At 43.4% G+C, this 22,116-nt stretch overlaps 1 protein-coding gene across 2 annotated transcripts in view; it reads left to right on the forward strand.

The window, feature by feature from the left end:
- Positions 1 to 2,373: 2,373 nt before the first annotated feature.
- The window catches only part of CLMN (calmin), a 78,619-nt gene continuing 58,876 nt past the window's right edge, over positions 2,374 to 22,116 (forward strand). For both annotated transcript variants that reach the window (XM_026107674.2, XM_064512121.1), the window contains exon 1: positions 2,374 to 2,617. Coding sequence is in view for 1 of the 2 variants with exons in the window: in XM_064512121.1 (XP_064368191.1) it covers positions 2,536 to 2,617 (82 nt within the window). In the remaining variant the exon portion in view is untranslated. The remainder of the gene's footprint in view (positions 2,618 to 22,116) is intronic.

Below are 22,116 nucleotides of genomic sequence, written 5' to 3' on the forward strand. Positions count from 1 at the left end.
AGTTTGGAGCACTTGGTTCTGGATATATTGCATTTTTTTCAGCCACCTCAGTGGAGGCTCTGCCCAGGAGGGCTTCTGTTAACAAGCTTTGGTTTGGTGAAGGTGCCTGGAGCTAACATGCTGGGCTAGAAACCAGGGTGGCCGAACCAGCCAGCCGTGCCTGGGCCCCCGGCGGGCCGAGGCGGAGGTCCTGCCTGGCGCAGTGCCAGAAAGGGCAGGCCGGGCTGCAGGGCGCTCGCCTCCCTCGGGCGCGGGAAGGGCAAGGAGCCCAGCCAGCGCTACCTGCTCCGCACGGTGCCGTTCTGCCGGGCTGTTCTCCTTCAGAGGACAAGGATGCAGAGAGCAGATGTTTTCCTACATAGAATGGGTTAACCCTCTTTCTCCTCCTCCTAAACGGGAGTTTTAATATCTATGTGCCCAGACTGTTCAAGACCTACAATGCCTGAAACCCAGCTCGACCCTGAGACCCTCACTGCACAGGTCAAGTCCAAACATCTGGCAGGCCTAGAGACGTTAGATGTCCAGGGGCTGCCCCCACCCAGACACCCAGACACCGGAGCTGGTCACCTCTCATGCTCGGGCAGGGAGCACATCAAAGGCTGTAATATATTAAACAGCCCCAGAATGAATGTTCAGAAGGCAATGAATCAGAGCTGTAACATCCCACACCAGTGCTGGCAGCTAGTGGTGACTGTGTTACCTTCGCTCCCTCTGCTCCACCCCAGGGTACACCTTTCGCTGCAGAAGCTTGCAGGTTGTTCCTGATTTATTGAAAACTGTGTCTTATATAAACTCCCTTTCTCCACCTGGTCAGAGTGCCTGTAGGTCACAAGGAGATTTCACCGGGAGGCTAGCGCGGACTGGAACAGGTTGTCTGGAGAGCTGAAAGCCCTATGAAACCCCTGTCCCTGGAGGTTGTGAAGCTCGGCTGAGCCGGTGTTGGCAGTAGTCCTGCTTCGCCCAGGAGTTTGCACCAGAGACCTCCAGCGTTCCCTTTGAGACAACAGTGCAATGACTCTGCGATGTGAAGTCATTCTCCTGCTCTTCCCACAGCCACCCTGGCTCTGTTCTCAGCTCCATCTCTGCACATGTTAGTGATTCCTTCAGCCCATTTGGACACCTCCTGGAAAAAAAACAAAACAAAACAGGTCTTCCCAGTGCAAAATGAAGTCAAAGATGGGCATCGTGATCTGTGCAAACAGGACTCAGTCTGACGCATTTGCCTTTTCACGGGATGTTTCTTGTGTTCAGGCTCATAAATTTTTTGGCATGGTGTTTGTCTGCCCACATCTGTGCAAAACCCTTGAGCCCTGATACATAAATAGTAACAAAGCTGAAGACAGCGCCAGACACTTGAAGACTGGATTGTAGGATCGACTGGTACTTGTAATAGCGGTGAAAAACAGTTCAGCTCTACAGCTGGCTTGGCCTTTTTACCATCTCCATCTGATTTTGACTTTCGATAGAAAAATCACCTGACTGGCTGTGGGAAGGGTGCTGCATTCCTGGGTAGGGTGAAACAACCGGCTGCATGGAGAAAGCATGCATTTGGGATCACATAAACACTTCCAACTTGAAAGAGCCACAATCTCTACATCCCAGTTTGTTTATACTTAGCTTTGTAGATCTCAGCTTGTGTGTTTTGCTAGTCTCAGTAATGATACTATACTAGTCCGGCTGGATTGTGTCAAAAATTTCTGTTTACATTATATAATCTTCATGGTCTGAAAAGAAAACAGACACGAAAGTACAAATAGTGATATACTGTAATGAAATGCCTCGTACGTAAAGGAAATGCTCCTGCTGGTGGCGAAGTTTTCAGAGCACCGATCTTAGTAATGCTGAGGAGCCTTGATAACTACTGTCCAGTTTTGATGAAAATATGGCATAAATGAAGACATTCAATGTGAAAATGCATCACGGGGGAAATCTGCCAGACTGAATAGACGGGAGAGAGCAGGCTAAACGAGCAAGCAAACTGCACATTGGTGCTTTTAATTTACAGCGGCGCGTACGTAATTTCCACGAGGAAAATCCCTCGGCACTTGGTACTTTGTCCTCGCATTTCTGCCTTAAACCTGCGCCCTTTCCTCCGGGGGACGCCCCGGCCCCGGCCCCGGCCCCGGCCCCGGCCCCGCCGCAGAGAGCGGCCGAGAGCTGCCCCCGGCTCGCCGCCTCCGCTCGGGGGCGAGCGGGGAAGAGCCGGGAGCCCGCGGTGCGCGGCCGGGGCGGGCGGCGGGGGAGGCACCGCGCGGGCCGCGAGCGGTGCGGCGGGTGCCCGGGGGTCCCGTCGGCGGAGGCGGGCGGCTCCCCGCGGCGGGAGCCCGGCCGGCCCCGCGCCCCGCTCCGCCCCGCTCCGCCGCCCCCGGCGAGGGAGGGCCGCGGGGCGGGGCGGGGCGCGGCGCGGAGAGGGGCCGCCCCCCCGCCCCGCTCCGCTCCGCCGCGCCGCGCTGCGCTGCGCGCCCGCCGTCGGTGCCGGTGCGGCCGAGGGCGGCGGCGGTGGCGGTGCGGCGGGCGGCTGCCCCGCGGCGCCCCATGGCCGGGCACGAGTGGGACTGGTTCCAGCGCGAGGAGCTCATCGGGCAGATCAGCGACATCCGCGTGCAGAACCTGCAGGGTAGGGAGGCCCCGCCGCCCCGCCGCCCCCGCGGACCCGCGGCTCCGGGCGGGCGCGGGTTGCAGGTGACCCCGGGAGGGACCGGGCGACGCCGCTGGGCCCGCGGGCAGGGACGGCGGGGGCGGCGTTTGCCCCCGGGGGCCCGAGGGGGGCCTGCTGCCTCCCGGAGCCCGACCGGGACCGGGGCGGGGCGGGTCACAAGCCGACGTTCAGGTCAGGCTCTTTTCGGTCACCAGTTGCGATGTGCGGGGAGAGCAGTGCAAGGCCTCCCCTGCCTCCCCGGGTAACGGCGGCTGGGGCTCCTGTGTTTTGGGGCTCAGCAAAGGTGCCCACAAACTCTGAGCCAGACTCTGCCCGTTACTCCGACGTAAAGGTGGGGAGATACTCGGCCGAAGCCAGTACAGGGCTCTAGGTCCCTATCAGGGCAGTTTGAGGACTATCCCAGTACTTAATGTAATGTACCTGCTCATACGCTACTCCAGAATAAACATGGGGAGAGCTTTTGGATAAATCATCTACGAGATACTTTCCTGTTCCGCCACAGACTATTGGCACAAAGGACGCAAATGTCTAGGTCTGAGTGTAGTTCAGCATCAATATAATAGTTGCTCCGAAGTTATGTTTGCCCCCTCCAACTAACTCGTGATGGGCAAGGATGGCAAGAGCTAATGTAACAATAAAAAGCAGCCTTGGTTCGCAGGCACGGAAAAGCTATTTGTTTAATGTAGCATACCAATCTTCTTAATCAACGATTTGCATAATACTGCCATGTATCTCTGCGTCCCATAAAAATAATAGACTTGAATTACAGATCATCATCTCTTCCTGTTTATGCATAATGATATTAAAGCACTGTCTACTGGAGGAGACAGTGCAGTCACTGGAAATTAGTTTTAGTTTGGTTTGTTTATAGAACATGTATAATTTATCTGAAAAGAAACCCAAATTAGTCATTCTTCCAGCTCTTATGTTGTGCTAATGCAGTTAATGCAGATGGACTCATTCCACAACATGACCTGCATCTTCATAACCTCCAAAATTCAGAGTCTGATTGGAGTCAGGGCTGGCGAGTTTGGATGGGACTCCCCTCTTGTTTTGACAGTCTCTTGTTATACATAAGTCTACATTTCTCTGACTCCTGGCCCCATGTCTTTTGATTCTGTGTGTTAGCATGGATGGCCTGCATCTAATCTCCTGTTGTTCAATGTTGTAGTGATTAAAAAGGGTTAATCTTCAATTCATGGGTGTTTGTTTTGCAAAGGAATAGAAAAGAAATGTATTCTTTGAAAGAATAATCTGTTTTTCACTTTGCCTTTCAAACATTTGTGTAAGAAGGAGTTAAACTCTTTTCCCTCTCTGGAAGTTAAGATGCAGTTATACAGATGTAGACAGCCTTCCCCAAAATTCCTATAGTCCTGCAGGAGAATGTCGTCCTACAGGGCAAATTCCTCTGAATAACATTATGTTCAGTAAAAACTTTCCCTGCCTTCTTAAAATACAAGAGGAATTTTTAAGAAATATATTAGTTGTCACCTTGTTTGTGCTACTAACTAGGGTTTTAAGAAGCTTTTTGCCTTGCGTGGGCTATGTCAGGGGAGAAAAAGGCATTTGTTCTAAGGTGCTGCTCCAAAGTAAGTGATAATAGCTATTGCTTACAGTATATGATTTTTAACACATAGATCTCACATTATCTTCTAGAAATGAAAAACATTTTACAGATGGTGAGTCTGATACTCAGGCAAGTGTGATTTTGTGATGCAAGGGCTCAGCGGCAAAGCATGGTGCTTCTCTTCAGTATCGTTTCTTTTAAAATGCCAGCATATGCTTTTATGTTCATATGTAGCAAAGAAATGAAACTAGCTTCTGTTTTATAATTTAGAATTAATTTTCTCCGAACACTGTGATCTGAGTCACCACTAGTATCATTGTATATCAGTTGCAGAATCAATAGCAGCTTTGATATGCTGGAAAGCCGTGAGGCTAGGATGAAAAAATAGCTGAGGATGATGCAGGGTTTCCAGCAGCACCAGGAGAGCTCCTGCAGGACCCTGCTCCTCTGGGCCTCACGGAGGGCCCCAGCAGCGGGGGTGACTGCTGGTCTGCTGCCGTGGCTCCTGCTCCTGCACGGCTGCTGTCACACTTGCAAGTACCTCTGTGTTTAGGGGGTTGCTATGAAGTTGGTGTTTTGTCTTATTCCAGAGTGCTTTGTTTCAGGTGAAGATTTTGTACCTGTGAAGATGCATCCTTGAATTACCAGTCCCAATTGCTGGGACCCCTTGTGTGAATAAGGAAACGAGAGTGTCTCAGATGCACGGGAGTATGTTCTAAGGGGAGGGTGATGGGCAGCAGCTAAACATTTACAGATATGAACATCTCATGGATGGAGACTGACCATCTCGCTCTGCTGGTGCACTGAACTAGCCAAATTTGAGCTGGTTCTGGTCTGGAAGCCAGAGCGGTATTACTGTCATGCTGGGTCCAAGCCATCCTGCCTGGCAGCTGAGGGAAGAGCATGAGGTCGATAAGCCCCATGAGACAGTGGTGATGCCCATGAGAGATGGTACCACTAGTGCCTCAGCAGCCTACCTGGTATGAAAGTTTCTGCAGGCATCATACAGCCACCTGCAGTGGTGTGGTGGAAACCTGCAGTTTCCCATACTCTCACTGCCTTTTTTAAAAAAGCCAAAATTATTCGTTTATCATGAAAAGTTCTTCATCATGTCCTAACTCAGCTATGGAGTACTGATCACGTAGAGCACTATCTGCAGTTGGCATCTGTGGTTTCAGTCTGTTACATGTTCCCTCTGTAGTCTGGTAGTTCGAAAAAGCGCCACTTGAAGATCCAGGATGCCAGTAACTGGAAAGTGTCTGCTTTCATGGGTGTGCTTCTGGCAGCAGCATAACTCTGCTGAATTCTGTATTTCTGTAGATGCTTATGCAGGGTGCAGATGTAGGTTCAGTAACTATATTCTATCACAAAACCGACTGGTGAAGTTATGGCATGCACAGTTTTTTTCAGCTTTTTCACAGGAAGACTAAAACTGACAGCCATTGCTGAAGTTTGCTAAACTGACTGGACATAAGGAAAAGAAAAAGGATAGTTTTAAAAATGGAACTGCAGCTGGATGTTTAGACCGGGCACATGGCGACTGGCTTTTATTTTGCCTTTTCATTAAGAACTGAGATTTTCCAGTTTATTTTTCCAGTGAAAGAAGTGATAGTTCAAAGCTGTTGCAGGTAAGTGATGCTAAAAGCCGGGAGAACAGCTTCCCTCTTAGACAGAAGTAATTTCAGGGCACAGAAGCAGAAGTGGCAAAGTAACGCAGAGGAGGAGAGGGGGATGCAAAGAGGGAATAGGTACCAGGTGTGGAGACCCACAAACCATATTCCTCACTCCAGTTCTGTTCGGTTTCTAAATGCATTTGATAAGCTGGTTTTCTGGAGCTCTTTGCTGTGTCTCCATATTCTCCATAGTGAATTTCGCTACATTTTGAGAGAGAAAAATGGAAAGACTGCACAGAATGTAGGAGCACATCATCAAGCACTGGAATGTTCAATAATTAATTTCCTGCCAGGAGGAGGTTGTGGGGTTTTTTTTCTTTCTTTCATTATAACACCAGCGGGAACATTTTGTTACAACACAAGAATATTTTAAAATCTTCTCTACTGGAAGCTTGATTTAGGATCATCAAAAATACACTCCCTTATGTGGTGAATTGCATTCACTGGAAGAGGCAACATCCCCAGCAGAAATTATTCTTTTTTAGATTATATTTTTGTCCTGAATTCAGTACTTTGCAATAGTCTGAATGTAGATTTAGTAGTACATACCTTTCCTTCCATGCCTTGGAATGAAATATGCAGAGATGAATACTTTTATAGTCAGAAGTTTTGTTCATCTCTGGAAAATGAGTGCTATTACCACCATTTTAAAGTAATTCTGATTTGAATTTTTATTTCTTATAAGAATATGGACTGGGATGGTAGAAGTCTGATTCATTGATTGGAGGACTAGGCAAGATATCAGAAGTCCTGTACTCTTTATCCAGAACCCACAGAAATCCAAAGGGGCATTTTCCTTGATTTCAGTAGATTTAAATAGTTTCCTGAGTCTCAGACTTTCTTTGCTGACAGTTGCATGGCCTGCAAACATATTTGGAGGGCTACACATGCACATACTGCAGTGGTGTCAGAAATAATGCAAAAAAGTGATCACAAGCTGAAAGAAAATGATCAGTACCAGCCCCATAGGTTCCCCATCGTTGCCCTAGTGTGTAACTTTGGATGAATCAGTCACAAACTCTCAGTGCCCTCTGATTTGGTTATCTTCCCATTTGGATCCTTAAGATCAAGAATGTTTATAAGTTTTGGACACTAATGACTGTAGTTGTTGTTGGTATGAACCTCAGCTTCCCAGGACTTTGAAATAACCAGTCCGAAAACCTGTGTTTTAAGAGGTAATACAGGTGCCTAACTCCTAATAGTTTCAGTGAGAGTAAAGTATCTAAATATCTTTAATTGTAGGGGCTTACACATCTCTGACCAGACATCTAAAGGCAGATGTTCAAACTCAGTCAGCAACTCTTGAAAAACATTTCTTTCTCTTTATCTTTGTCTATCCATTTATGTATGAAGCATAATACTGATGACTTGCACTTAACTACAGAGAGTAATCTTTTTTTTAATTACAAGATACAGCAACATTCAACTTTTTTGGTATAGTTTGACATGCCTTTCAAACATATGGAAATTTTATAAATGGAAGGAAATTTTTTCTTAATATATCCATCATTCTGACAAAAGTAAGGTGCTATAACTGTTCATTATTTTAACTCTTCTGTAACTTGTTCCCATATTTATTCTGCCTGTAGACATGTTAGTTTCAGTGGAGCTCCTTGTAGAGTAAGGGGACATTTGGAAAGATTAAATTGCCTGGAGAAGCTTGGGTGAAGCACTGTAGGACCGCAAAGAAATATTATTCCATATAAAAATGAAGTTAAATAGGCGTGGGAGTTACAAATGTGAAACGGAAAAATAAAGATTCAGATCCAGGGATAAGAAACCAAAGATAATGCTGGAAACTTAATTCTTCTGGTGTGGCTGGTCTCTGTAATGGCAATTTTATGACTTACGGTATTTGTCAGCAATGACAGTATAGGAAGACCTACCTGCTCAAAATGTGGGAAACACTGGCAATGAAATAAAGAAGCAGTGGGAGGTAAGAGAAAGTACTGATTGCATGTTGCAGCATGCAATTTTAATAAGATCAATGCCTAATTTCTCTAACAAATTAGAAGTCTGGACTTTCTGTCCCACTGCATGAATGAAATCATACCAGATTCAAATCATGCCCAGTAGCTCCACAGTCAAATGAACTCTAACACCGGTTACATTTACACATCTTCATAAGAGACACTGTTCTGGTTTAGCCTGTGATTCTCCAAGCATGGAGCTAACTTGAGGCATGGGATTAATCTGCTGCTATCACTCACCAACCTCACATTTTGTTTCTTTTCCTGGCGAGTTGCCATTCAAGTGCTGAGCAGCCTCAGCATCACTTGTGAGAGCCGGTGAGGTCTCAGACTTTATCACTTGCCTGAAATTGAATGGACAGCATTAGTTAAAAAATGACAATCTTCAAAATGCCATATTAAAACTAATGCCAATTAAAAAATATAATGTACTTCTAATAGTTTCTGCCATTTATTTATTATATTTCCACTCAGCTTGGACAGAAATACAATCCATTTGTTTTCTCCTAGAGATGATTTGAAGGTTATTTCACTTGCATCCTCAATATTTGTAGAGTTTGCTTTGAAAATAGTACAAAGGAGTGACTTTGCTTCCTTTCTTCTTTTCAAAGACAGCTTCCTATTGGGATAGAAGCAGCAACCTTGGGCCTTGTGGCTTGCCATGTCCGTGTAAACACTGATTTGGTTATGTCCTGTGCTGTTTAAACTTACTGTTGTTGCAGAATTATTGTTAAGGGCATATGTCTAAAGGGGAAGAGCCAAATGTTATCTGTCATACAGAAGCCACAAAGAGTCTCAAAATTATGTGTTCAGGAGAAGAAATTACCAGATAATTAGTTGCATCTGTGTCAATGCTGGTGTGGTAAATAGCATCACAGAACATTTTGAGAAATAAGTCTTTTTCTACATTTCTCTCTACCTGCTATTCTATTTTTATCTCTCCCCAATAAGTACAGGGGTGGTAGGTTACTGTAATGATCAGTGGAATTGCAGGATAGATTTTACTTTACTGTAATTGGTGCCTATTTCCATGCAAACAGCTGAGCTACATTTTAGCTGTAGTTTGAGATTCTGTAGCCACAATCACAACTTCAAATCCGCTTCTTCCGAGGAGGTTCATCATAGCAACAGCCTGATGCCTGCAGAATGAATGCCTGTGGACATGTAACCTGTGGGCAGGGAGGATTTCTGGTTCTGGCACCAGAAAACCCATTGAATCTGAAAAGATGTTATCGATAACACTTAAAAGATAACTGTGATCTCTATACCTGCTACTTAATTTGATGGCATGATTCAAGACATCATTGTTAAAATAATATAATACATAGAGGGATGCTGTTAATTATTTTTGGCTAATTCTGACATATGTAAAAACATATTTTGTATAATTCAGACCCAGTGAATCTATGAACAATGAGTTACCTTGTTTTTATACTTCTTACCTTAGCATCTTTTACTGTCCCTAGTCAGAAATAAGATCCTTCTAGCTCAGTATTGTTGATTTTCTTCATTATGGCAATTTTTGTGTTTTTCTATTTTGATAGTATATAGTTGTTTATAAAAAACTCTCTCACAAAATATATGCCACAAGATTAATTTCAAGTAGAAATATTTATAGTCTGGTCCTTGTATCTTTAAAGGATGGATCCCTTTGGATCTTAATCCTATCCTAATTAACACTGGGTACGAGGGCATGTCGTATACCAAGCTGGGCACGTGAGTCTCCTGTACTGCTCAATGTCCATTAAAGGAAGCACAGCTGGTCGGATTTACATGTGATCCAGTCCCACAGTGCAAATCCTCGCTCACTCCGGTACTGCTCAGTGCATACGAGTCCGTCTGGAGGCCTGCTGAAAACTGTCCGTGATGCTCTGCCTGTACCCAGCAGCTTGCCCAGCTAGAGCCAATTGCAGCATCACAGCCTTAAAATGCACCGGGATTTTAAGTACAAGACCATATCTTGTCTGGTGGTGGTAAATCAAATGCTACCAGAGTGGGCAGCCCCAGAGCACAGGCTCCTGTTTCAGCCATGCTTACGTGGAGCTGAGATTTGGGTCTGGCACGTGGGATCCTGCCTTGGGCGTGCTGGCCATGAGGCCTATGACAGCCTCTATCACAGCCTCAACTTCTGTCCCTTTCAAGGGACCTTAGCCGAAGCTCTGGATTGTGGTACAGCGGTGGGTTACATGCACAACCTGCCTTTTTGTTGTGCACTACTGGTTAGATATAAGTACATTGCCATTTCATTTTAGTCTTTGCAAAGAAACCCCTAATGTATATCAGTATTTCTTTTTTTATGTACATAGTCCATGTAGTTCACAACCAAAGGCTGATTATCCTTCCCTTGGCTCAGTGAAAAATGGGTAGGGCAGGAAAGTCCAGGTACTATGGCAAATAAAAGCAATGTCAATGAGGATAACTTTGTTAAAAACTGATCCTTCATTTGACTGCTTCTAGATACAGGGTTAAAGCTTTCTAGCTCTTGCTGATGTTCATTATAGACATGAACTCCAGTTATAAGTTAATAAATATATAACATGTTTATAAATAACATAGTCTGAAATGTCCACTTCAGAAGCAGTGTCTGGGATATATATAAGGAAGGAAACATAAATCGGTCCGGGCGTTTTGCCCAGGGAGAGTAACAAGGCGAACAAAAGTGGGCAAATGGGAAAGAGCCACTGAAAAGCAGAAGCCCAGATCTGTCTGTGCTGATCCCTGCAGCACGGTGCTCCCAAACCTAGGGAGAGCTCCGGAGGGACTGCAGCCAGTGCCTTTATGTAATACTTAAAATCAGTGATTCATAAAAATCCTGCCCAAATGAGAACAAGGGCTCAGAGGGCAGAGAGAGCCTACTAAGCTCATTGGCTTTTAGAGACAGAGGTACTTTTATAAACAGTCTTTTTAAGCACCTCTAGTTTAGGGTATATATCCAGGATAATATTTACTTTCCTAAAATATAGCATTATCTTTTGACTAATCATAGGCCAAGAAATGAAGAAACTTGTCTGATTCTTATCCAGACTCTAGCTTTATTTGTTGTGGTGGTTTTGGTTATTGAAAGTATCATTTGAAGACGATGCTTTCATGCTCACAGAGGCCCTGTGAAGACTACATAATATGTTTTTGTAATGACCTGGAGACGCAAGCAGAGCTCTTAAGTGTCCTTGCTTGAGTGTTTAGTGAGTGTGCGGGGTGGAATATAGCCTTTTAGGTTTATTTAGTAGAATATCCTCTGTTAACCGGGCATAGCTTCTGGCAATCACGTGGTAAGATAGATTTCACCCCGTCGGTTCTACCTTTTCGACAAGGTACTTAGTAGGTCCGATTCTGTCACAAATCCTGTGCGATTTCAGCAGTTATTTCTCAGTGTAGTTGGCGAAGCTTTTGGTCCCTGTCCTTGTTCTTAAAATCCCACGGCTGGGCAGGGGCCTTCCTGTCCTTGGCTATTAATGCCATTAAACAACATTTAGTTCCTCTTGTTCTCTGATTATTTTTTTTTCTTTAAAGATCTCTCTGGAGACAGGACAAGGAGTGAATTAAAGTTACAGGGACCCTTGTGTGTGTTCTTCCTCTTCTCCCCGTTGTAAAGAGAAAGTTTTAAAAGGATTTCATGTTAGTTAAAAAGAACTTTTTCTCAGCCTTCTTACAGAAGTTAATACAATTATTGACCTTGGCTGAAAGAAGACTGTGTGTGAATTTTTGCCGGGTAAGCTGCATTCTTCTTTTGAAGGTAGGCGGTCTGTTTGATGTATTTACTGTTGGCCTTTCAAAACTTTAAAACATAATATGTTTATCAGAAGGATCAAAAAGGATAGGAGATCTGTCTTCAAAAACTGTGTGTATCAAAAGGAAGCACCATGTTTTGGTTGCCAATACAACTAAGCAACGCTATAAAATCCTTCGTCAGTAGTACTGCAATTGACAGTATCACTCATCATGAGTTTATTTTAATTTAAGAACCTTGAGGTTGCACAAGTTCGACTGCTCTTAAGTCAGGAAACAATTGTGACCCTGGAGATGGTAGCCTGTATCTACAGAAGAAAGACAACACATGCTTCCTGTCTCGTCCCGGATGGGACAAGGAATTCAGGTGTTCAGAGATATAACCCTGAGGTCTGGAAAGCTGATATCCCTGTTTCTCTCAAGACTCTTTTGAAACTAATGAACACAGCCAGTTATATTTAGATTTTGCTTTAGCTTGTTAGCTTGTGGGTACCTTTGAAGCCCTTCACTCTTCCTTTAATTTTGTGGGGTCTAGAAAACATGTCGTTGGCTCTCCCACAGCTGGCTCTGAAGCAAAATTTTTTCAGGCATACTCAGTCCTTCACTTTTACGCTGATACTGAGGATGAAAGCCAGTTGCAGAGGTGGTCTAGACACCTACAGCAAGGTCAGATGAGACCACTACTTTGTGTCACTCAAGCCAGTAGACAGCTTTGTCATTCAGGCCCTTAATTATAAAGTTAATGTTCACTTGACCTCTTGTATTCTCATTTCACTAATGAACCAAAACTTAGAGCAATGACTGACTTCAGAGCTGCTGCAGTTCAGGCTATGCAAGCCAGAGTTTCCGCTCATTTCCTTTATCACACTAACGATCAGATTTGGAGCCTAAACACAGGCCTCCACTCAGGAACTGCGTGGAAAACAGCATGATGTGCTGACATGATTTCCACGTGACAAAAAGATTCATGTGGGCTGCCCACTTCATTTTGGCTTGCAGGTGCTGTTGCACGTGTATGTTCTTGCACATGTTGCATTCTTACAGAATGATAGGACTGTTAAGGAGGTGGAAGCAGCATTTAATAATTGCGGTTTTGCAGAGAGGGTCCAACCTTGAGTTCTGGTACTCGGATAGTAATATTGATGCCTGCAGGCTTTCTTTCTCACTGCTTTGGGTTCGTCTTGACTAAAATTCAAATGTATTCTTAATACATTCTAACAGAGAATTATTTCTATTTCTGTAGTGTTTGAATGTCTTGTGGTTTTGATGTGTTTATCTAGATGACGTCCCTATTTTCAAGTTGGGTAACAAAAGCACATGAAAGTCAGAGGACTCATTTTAAAGTTATTTGAATAGCCTAATGACATACTTTTTGTATGTGAACATGGAAAGTTTTGGTGGGGCAGGCTTTGAACCTTGATCTTCTCATTCCAAAGTGACCATTCTAGCTACCTGACCTATTTCTTCTCTTCATGCCTCTTTTTTCTCCCCTTCACCATCTAACAGTGATATCTAAAAATCTCATCTAATGATTTACATGGATTGTAATACATATATACTGCCTGGTCTATCTTAAACTTTTAGAACTTGCTAATTCACATTAACCTCCCAACATGCCTTTGGATCCAGCATGTGGAGTTCCCTTGTTTGGGGGGTGGGAAGTTTCTGTCTCGATTTGCTCATGCATATTGGCGTTCTCTCTAGTGTACCCCGGTTGGTGGGTCAAGGCTAACTGGCAGCAAACAGCTTTCATTTTGTTTTTTTTTTTTTTGGTGTGTGTGAAAGTAGAACAGTGGGATGGAATCAACCTTTTGTCTTCTACTTTTCCCTACCTGTGAAGAAGTATGTTCTGAAGTCTCATGGTGGTCATCTCTATGAGTTACTATTTTATCATCTTCAGGTGAAACCTTTTTCCTCCAAGTGCTATGGATTTAGGTTTGCCAAATTCAGAATTAACTGTGCTCCCTCTGCCTCTTCTCACTGTAGTTTTGTTTCCTTGAGTTTATTCCAGGAGTTCGGTTTGCTTTGCTTTGAGTACATATTGCTAGAAAGGGGATAAACTACAACTGGGGAACGAAGGAAACTTCCTACTAGAAGCCAGATAATTATACTTCACGGTGAACATCTCCAGGAACTGTAACTTGTTACGTAATAAAAGCTTTCTATTTGCATGCATGAATGAATTGGATCAAATTCTATCCCAGGCTGAACTTGCTGTCAAATCATACGCTTAAGTTCAGTTCTCAGAATCATCCAAATGTTATTTTAACAGAGAGTGGTACTATATCTAAGTGGCCTGAAACTCCGTCTTCTTTGTCTGAAAATGTCTGAAAGAGCTCAGGGGAGGTAGAGAGGAAGACCAAGGGAGAGTTTGCTTAGGGCGTGGATGAGATGTATTAATCCTGCTCAAATGCTGAGAGATCATCTAAAGATGTCTGTCTGCCCTGGATGATTGTGATGATATAAGGTGATGCTCTGCGAGAGAAGGAAGTCTGAGAGTTAACAGAAACAATATTAGAAGTAGGACAGCACTCAAGGTTCTTTCTTCTTTTCTGTGAAGGCCATAGAAGGATGAGGCAAATTAATTAATTGCCTCACTTTGAAAGGTGGTTTATAGTGGAACCTTTGCAATACCTGAGACCGTAAGTTGCCTTTACTGTTGAAGCTGGAGTCTAGTGGAACCACAGCTTGATAAATAAGTCATTCTGATCTGCTTCTGGAAGACTTCTTATTATCTTCTTTTTCTTTTCTCAGTTTCTCGAGCTATTTGGTATCAGTCTGTGGATCCCTATCTAAGCTTGCCTTCAAGCTGTGAATAGGGGAAAGCACCGCTATTTAGCCTCATGTTTTTCAGAGATTAGTTATTGATAGATAAGGGAGTAGATGACAGGTGTTTCGCTGAGCCCTTTCCCCCACTTTTTGAGTTTTTCATCCCACTGGAACATCAGAAGTGCTCAGACCTGGTAACTTTAGAAATAGCCTTGAGTCTTTCATGGGCAGGGCTGGTCCTGTGCCACTTCCCCACTGCACGCTGGCCCTGACTTAGGCTCTGCATGTGCGTAGGAGCTGATCCATTGCTTAAGTCTTCTTTGGGAACCCCAAAGAACAACAATATCCTGTTGACTAGGATTTTACTATTTATGTCCGTCAGCTGAGCAGCCGCCTCCTCTGCCTGCTCCCTAGTTACCAGTGTGTAAATCTCTCCTTGGACCACATAGTCTGTTGCACGGTTGATGATATTATTTTTTTAATTTCAAGAGGAATTTGTTTGGGGGACTTAGAAAGGCAAAAGCATTGACGAAAAAAGGCTTAAGCTTTCCTTGTGTTATAATTGTTAGCTTTTTGGAAGTCATGAAGAGACTGGCAGGAAGCTAACTCAAAAATAAGGGGTATAATTAGAAAACAATATAAACCTATAGCAGTGAAAGGAGGAAAGCAAATAGATCTCTTATAGGTATTTGTGCGGAGAAGTGCTGACATACACCTGTCAGACTAAAGACAGAATCCTGCCACCCACACTCTTTCCCAGCAGTTTATTCCTTTCTTTTTTCTTTCTTTCTTTTTTGTCTGTTTTTCTTTTTCTGCAGCAGATTTTCAGTCTACTTGAGTAGCAAAGGTGTTATCTTTCTTCTAGAAAAGCCCTTTCCTGGCTTTGAAACATAGGGGAAATTATGTCAAATTTAGACTAGTATTTTCTCAGCTGCTTTTTTAAAGGTGAGCCTTTTAAGAGAAGCTGTACAATTCACTTAAAAGAGATAAAATACAGTAAAACCTGTGGGAGTCTGCTGGGTTGAAGTGAAAAGAAGGCAATTATTTCACTGCGAGCTTTTTATGAAGATTTTCAGGTTCCCATTAAAAATAAAAGTGTTTTAAAAATGGAACTTCTTTCACTGGCATGAAGTTCTTTTGCTCTGGCTCCTGTATGGGTAACCCCCCTCACAGAGTTAAACCTGATCCGAAGCAGAAGCAGCCACCACTCCCGTGGTGTGCTTGAGCTATTTCTAACCACATGAACATGGACCGCGTGGTTTCTCCTCAGCTGTGCGTCAGTGCCATCCTGCATTCAGGTCTATGGACATGCCTTCCAGAGACCATTTCTTTTCTGAAGACCTTGCTGGTATATCAGCCAGGGGAGTGTAATGTAGCTCTTTTTTTCCCAGTTCCTTCTCTGCACTTTAGGAATATGACCATTTGGTACAGCTACCCTTCCTGTGCCTTTTGAGGTTTTCTAACAAATATACATCCTCCTTGTTAAACCACCGCAAGCAAAATACAGGGCAGGTTTAGCAGTGGAAAATGAACTGGGAGTACTTGGAGAAACCAGTATGTTTTCTGAACAATTAAACCATCTTTTTAATTAAAGTAATACCTTTGTGCATATAGAAAGTTTGGCGTATTTTTGGTACCATCTGGATACCTAAGCTTGGACAACAAATCACTTCTGGCATACTGCGGGCAGTGCATAATACTGTCTTCTCCTAGCCCATGTCTCATTCATGTGAAAGCACATGGATCTTCCTGCAAAATGTTGATCTCTGCTAGTATTCTCTGCATGATATTAAAGACTGCCCTTTGTCATAAATGCAGTGTACCCATTCTCTTTTTTTAACTTTTGTCTGTATTTGATCAGATGGGTAGGCCACAGAACAAAATAGAACTAAATAGGGGTTTTCAGTTTTATCCCAAACTACTTACTGCTAATGTTTATTTACTTTACTTCCAATGTGGAAGCTATCTGAAGTTATTAAAGGTGGAACTCACAAGATTAAGTGATGTTTTGCTATTCCTCTCACTTTCCTTTTCCCACGCTTTACCTTTAATTTGCTTATTTGGGTTGTAAAGCCTGGTAATGGGGCAACTGCAAACTCCTTCTGTGCTCATTACAGATGTCAAAGCCTTATTCTGAAAATGTGTAAAGGACAGTGACATTACTAGTAGAGTTAAAATGGTATAGATGAGAGTTACGCATTAAACGGGTTACAGCTTGGTTTGGGCTGTGTTATTCCTCAGTTAGAAAGTAGCTTAGAGGTTATTTACTTTCAGACCTAGGAATTAGTACTTTGAGCCTAGCGTAAGTCTTGGGACCTTCAGCTTCATTTTACTCCTATATGGATCTCTGAACTAGTCTTTAAATTATTCTTCCTTCATTGTGAGGACCATTATATTTACAGATTAACAGTTAAGATGTTTATACTGAATTTGTTGCAAAGCAGTTTGTCTCTTCACTGTACCATGATTTGAAATATATTCACAGGGTGTTTTATTTGCTGTGAAACTTTATTTCACTATCATATAATAGATAGCTTCATTTATACTACTAAGTTTCATGAGCCAGTGCTGATGGTTTCCAGATGGAACCATCTAAACCAGGGACCACCTTTTTTTTTGCTCACCTCTCCTGGGTCCTTCTACTTTTCATATTCTTGACCCTGAGAAATAGACTGAAGATCTTTAAGAAAATATATTTGTAAATTTGCAGTAAAAATGTAACCATTCTAATCATCCTACCTCCCTTACTAGGTTCTTGAACATAATATGATTTAGGATCATACAGTTAGGGGACAGATGCTGTTCTCTTACACTTCCAGTAGTTTCATCTCTGTAACCCCCCTGAGATAAGTTGCTTTATGGAAAATCATAATCTTCATTTTAGTAATGAATTTTTAAGTTAATTTTGATAAATGGTAAATAATAGACAGGGAGAAGAAAAGAGGTTAAAGAGAGATTCTGTAGTGTTCTGAAAAGAGGTGCAGAGTATTGGCGTAGGGATTAGGCTTGTCCAAGGAGGCTACTGGGGAAGGTGGTTGCACCAAGGCAGCAAGAGGAGGGCTGCTTCAGCGTCTCACAAGCGCAGGAAAGAGAGAAGCTGAAGGAGCAGGAAGACAGCAGATCCTCCTGCTTTAAACACAAGTCCATCTCTCTTAAGAGACTGGGAATGACCCTAACTGGATTCTGTAACAAACTGAAAAGAGCAATAGAAAAAGCCCTTGAAGATCCTTGAGGCTAACTTCTGTGGGGGGGGGGGGGGGGGGTCTAACAAAGTAGAAGCAGCAGTGACTAGCGGCAGTCAGTGGGCTGTTACCGGAGAATTGGCTAGAATAGCATATTCTGAAACTAGAGAATCTGGATAGGAGAGGCGTGAAGAAGTAGGTAGATAAAAGCCTATGCTTTTGCCTGCTGAGATGAGAAAATCCAAGGGCGTTAGCTGGGGACTGGAAGAAGGAGGTGGTTATGGCACAGGAAACTAAAAAAGAGTTTGATGCTTTGTTCATGACTTAGATCCTCTAAATTATGCAGATGAGCAAACTTTTGTAACTGTGTAAGTTGCTATGCTTGCCTTCATCCTCCCTTCTTGTCATATTAATATCCTTGCCTTCGATTGGGATCTGATCTTGCACCCACTGAATTTTTTGCCATTGAGCTCAGTGGTGCTAAATTAGGCCGCTGCAGTTGAAGAGCCACTCAGTTCTGGCAGTCTCGCATGTGCAGAGTTACGTGCTATGGCACTGAGCGTATAATGAAGGTCCTCAGTGGGCCATAACATGACTGCAGCCAATTTACACAAGTATTTCTGCCTGCAGCCCCAGAACCTGAATATTCAGAAATATATACCAGAATAGGTTCAGGTGGTAAAGAAACAGTTGTAGTGTTTTGCATTTGTGGTGCTTGCATTTAAGTACAGATGCTGTGATCAGGCTGATATGCCATGTACTTGTGCCTGGTTGGCACACGGTCAGGTGTGCCAGCAGCACACCTGTGCAACAGCAGTGATGTGGAAGCCCTTAGGTGGATATTAATACTGCTTTATGCGTGCATTTGCCTAGGTGTAGGAGGCATTATTACAGCTTCTGGCCTACTTCTCAGAAAAACAATTAGCAAGTCCGAAAGGTCTTGCCTCAAGGCTCTCACAAGCCATGAATTATATATTTAATTCTATATCCTTCATTCCATTCCTCCAGCACACTCTTTCTGAAGATTGCATAGTATCTGTTTTTCCCTTCACTTAAAAACTCAAGAGTCTAGCACCCAGAGCAGGGGAACAGGAATGCCTTTTCGTCATCTCTTCACAGCGTAAAACTTCCTTTTTTAAAGTCGTGTTAGAAAAAGTTTGTTGCCAAACAATAACATCTTAAGGCTATTCAGTACCTCCACTGATGAGGGTCCTGAGAGCCTGCAGCAATCTGCTGGGCATTCAGCAACAACAGCTGCTGCCTGCCTGGTACTATTAAAACACAGATTGAGCATTCATTTACTCTACTATAGAGCAATGAGCCTGACCAAAATTACCGCCACTGTCACTTTGATATCATGTAGCTAAGGAATATCCTAGAATGCATCTACATGACTACACTCAAAAGTTAATCCAAATTAACTTTCTTGAAAGTGGATTAACCAAACCCCTCTGGATGCTGGTGTCATTAACCTACCCAGTGCGCCAGGGGACTCCGCGCCAGCCAGGGAGGCTGGCTGATGGGGTGAGGATGCAGGAGGCACAACTGCAAGGAGGCTGCTTTTGGATTGATGGACCAAGCATGTGTTTTCTACCAGGATTAATGTATTTGAAGCTGGGCGAAGTCACAGACACAGCAGCTGGAAGCTGTGCCAGGAGACGTAGGCAGAGAAGCAGTTTAGCTGGAAAAGCTGAACACAGAGCCCTGTCCTGCTGGAGTGGTGGAAGCAAGGCTAATTTGTGTGTAATTCTTGCTTCTGCTTTTGTCATTGCCTTGAGGCAGTGAGGAGGAGTTATGTGGTTGCCCTAAACAAAAATATGCTAGGAAAGAAATGCTTGAGTATTTCCTTGCATTTCTGTCTCAGCAAGAAACTTGCTGTGAATGCCTGAGCTCTTCTTAATAACAAGGATGCTTAAAAAGGGACACATCTCTGTGTGTGTTGGGTATGTTTACTGTGCAGCTGACAAGGTAGAGTCATATATCTTAAAGTGCTTGTTTCCTGGAAGCAGTTTATTAGTCCTCTCTGGGTGCTCCAGGGAACCTCCTGTTTCCCTGAACTCTTAGGGGTATCTTTACCCGGCCCTGTAGCTACACCTTACCTGTCCGTCTGGTGATCCATGGGACACAATTATTCCTCCAACCTTTCACAAAATGCTTTCCTAATTTAATGCTGTGACAGTGAATATGGAATGAAAAATGGCTTTCACCACTTCGGAAAATTGTTGCTGCAGCCTCATAGGGGTCCCGGAGGACTCCTGTGCGCCTGTGAGGGAGCCTGCTAGTTCCTCAGATCAGTTATCTGTGATACAGACCCACCTACACGAGTGATGTTAATTCTGAGCAGTGTCAGCTGGGAGGTAATTTGGTCCCAAGGGCCATCATTTTGCTGCTAGGCATTCTCCCCAGATGCCGGGTTTGAAGCGTGTGGGGGTGGAGGAGCTTGCAGAACCAATGCCCATGTTGGCCAAATTGTACAAGCTTTATCTTCAGAACCGATGTTGCTGTACTTTTTTGCACTGAAAATCTTGTTTTGTTGCAAATATCAGTTATACACTGAGGCTGCTATACAACTTCCAGTAAATGTAAAACTTAATTGTTAAGATGATAAATATTTGAGCAGTGAAGCTGTTGCCATGATATAAGCAAGGCAAGATTTGTAGGGAGAGGTAATGTCTTTTATTAGACTGATTGATAAGTGGCTTTGTTGTTTTTCCAACTACTGTTCGCTGGCATAATAAAAGCTATTACCTCAGCTCTGACTTTTGTTTGTGGCATGCTTATTTAAGTAATAGAAATCAATGAAGTCAGCCTAGTGCAAGTGATCATGTTTCCAGAGACTGTAAACTATGAAACAAACAAATTCAAGTTTAATTTGTATAAATCCAGATTATTTATTGCCTTGAATATGTTGGTTTTGTTATTTCATTTGTGGCCATTTATTATAAAAATGACCTATGTGCTTTCATTCATACATGGTAATCTGTTGAAACACATCATTGCTTCAATAGCATGGCTTCACATAAATAAGATTACGGCAGTGACTGACTGAGAATGCAGTGACACACGTAAGCAAAAGCACAGTCAAGGGCTAGCCTGACTACTAAAACCAGTGCAGTTGCAAACTGAAATTTTGTCCTTGGTAGGTAGCAAATGGATGGATTAAACTAAAATCGTAGGCAGCAGAACATTGAGTGCTGCCATAATCTGAGTTTTCTGGGGTCCGCCTGGTCTCCGAACAAAGTCACACAGAGGTGTTTTATGATACAACAGCAACATATAAAATATGCCTATACATTTTGCAGTCTTGTTGGTAATTCACGCATGTATAATATATCAAAACAAAAGGTTTCACTGCTTGAGATGTAAATAATATAAATCATACAAACATTTTCCCTAGCTCATTAGACTGCGTAGGGCAAGGCCTATTTGAAGTTCTTCCTACCTTCGTTTATTTATGCATGAGAAACACTTGGAGAGTATTCCAGGGAGGCGGGACGAGAGAGGGCTGAGGCATACTTCTTTGAGGTGAAGGTTTCGCAAGCCCTGGCCAGGCTGCTGACTTTGTTACAGGATCGTATGTTCCCAGGAGCAACTGCAGCGCTGAGTTCACCTTTTTCTGCTCTTGTGAAGACTGGTAGAGCAGTCAAAGTGGAAATGTGCTTTCCTTTACTAAAGCGCGATTCAATTGGCTAAAGAAAGAGCCACACTTGGGAGAACTTCAGTGTAAATGGTAGGAAGGCAGTTTGGACTGCTAGCTAGGAAACTCTCTGCAAACATTTTCTTGAAGAAAGTACAGGCTACTCGTATCTGCAGTCACTGTAACTGCTTGCATTGTGTGCCTGTGAGATCTCTTGTGTTGATGTAGTCTTCATTAAAGCTGTGTATTTCTCATAGCTACAACTTTTAATGAGAAGGATCTCAAGTTGTGGCATTTTTCAGTGACCAGACGTGGTTCCTGAACTTAGCTGTCCTGTCTCCTAAAACTCCCATGACTCTCTTTACAGTTTTGGCTTAATGGATGGCATTTTTCTCACCTGGTCCCTAGCCGTCTGAGGGTCGGGTGTCTTTGGCTGATCGTACAGACTTCCTCGGTGATTTTTCGGTATCTTCAGTTATTGAACTTCCAAAAAAAAAAAAAGCTTTTGCAGATACATACAGAGCATGTTTTAAAGCACATGCACTGTTAGTAACCTGTCCATGTTATTGGTCGCAAATCCTTCAGAAATTGGTAAGTGTGGGCCATGAGTTGAAAATTACTGTTCTCAGTCAAGGGTGGGAGAGAATGGGAGTGGTTGCCCTCTCGAGGCTGCTGTTTCTCTTCACTGGTTGACAGCTGAGTTATACTGGATGCTTGTCTCTGCTAATGCTGGGTCACATGGACCCTGTCCCACATGAATTGAAGTCTGGGGCTTTAAAATACTGCCCTCCAGTTTTTTTCTTAAATTGGCTTTCTTGCTGAAAGAAGTGATTTTCCCCATTCCCAGTGTTATTTCCTTAAATCTGCTTTTCCGTTGCATCTATGGCGGGAGGCTTTTTGCTCTCACCTTCGCAGGGTCAGGCTCTGTTTCCA

The sequence above is a fragment of the Dromaius novaehollandiae genome, chromosome 5 (genome assembly GCF_036370855.1).
Source record: "Dromaius novaehollandiae isolate bDroNov1 chromosome 5, bDroNov1.hap1, whole genome shotgun sequence".
In the NCBI taxonomy this organism is placed as follows: Eukaryota; Metazoa; Chordata; class Aves; order Casuariiformes; family Dromaiidae; genus Dromaius; species Dromaius novaehollandiae.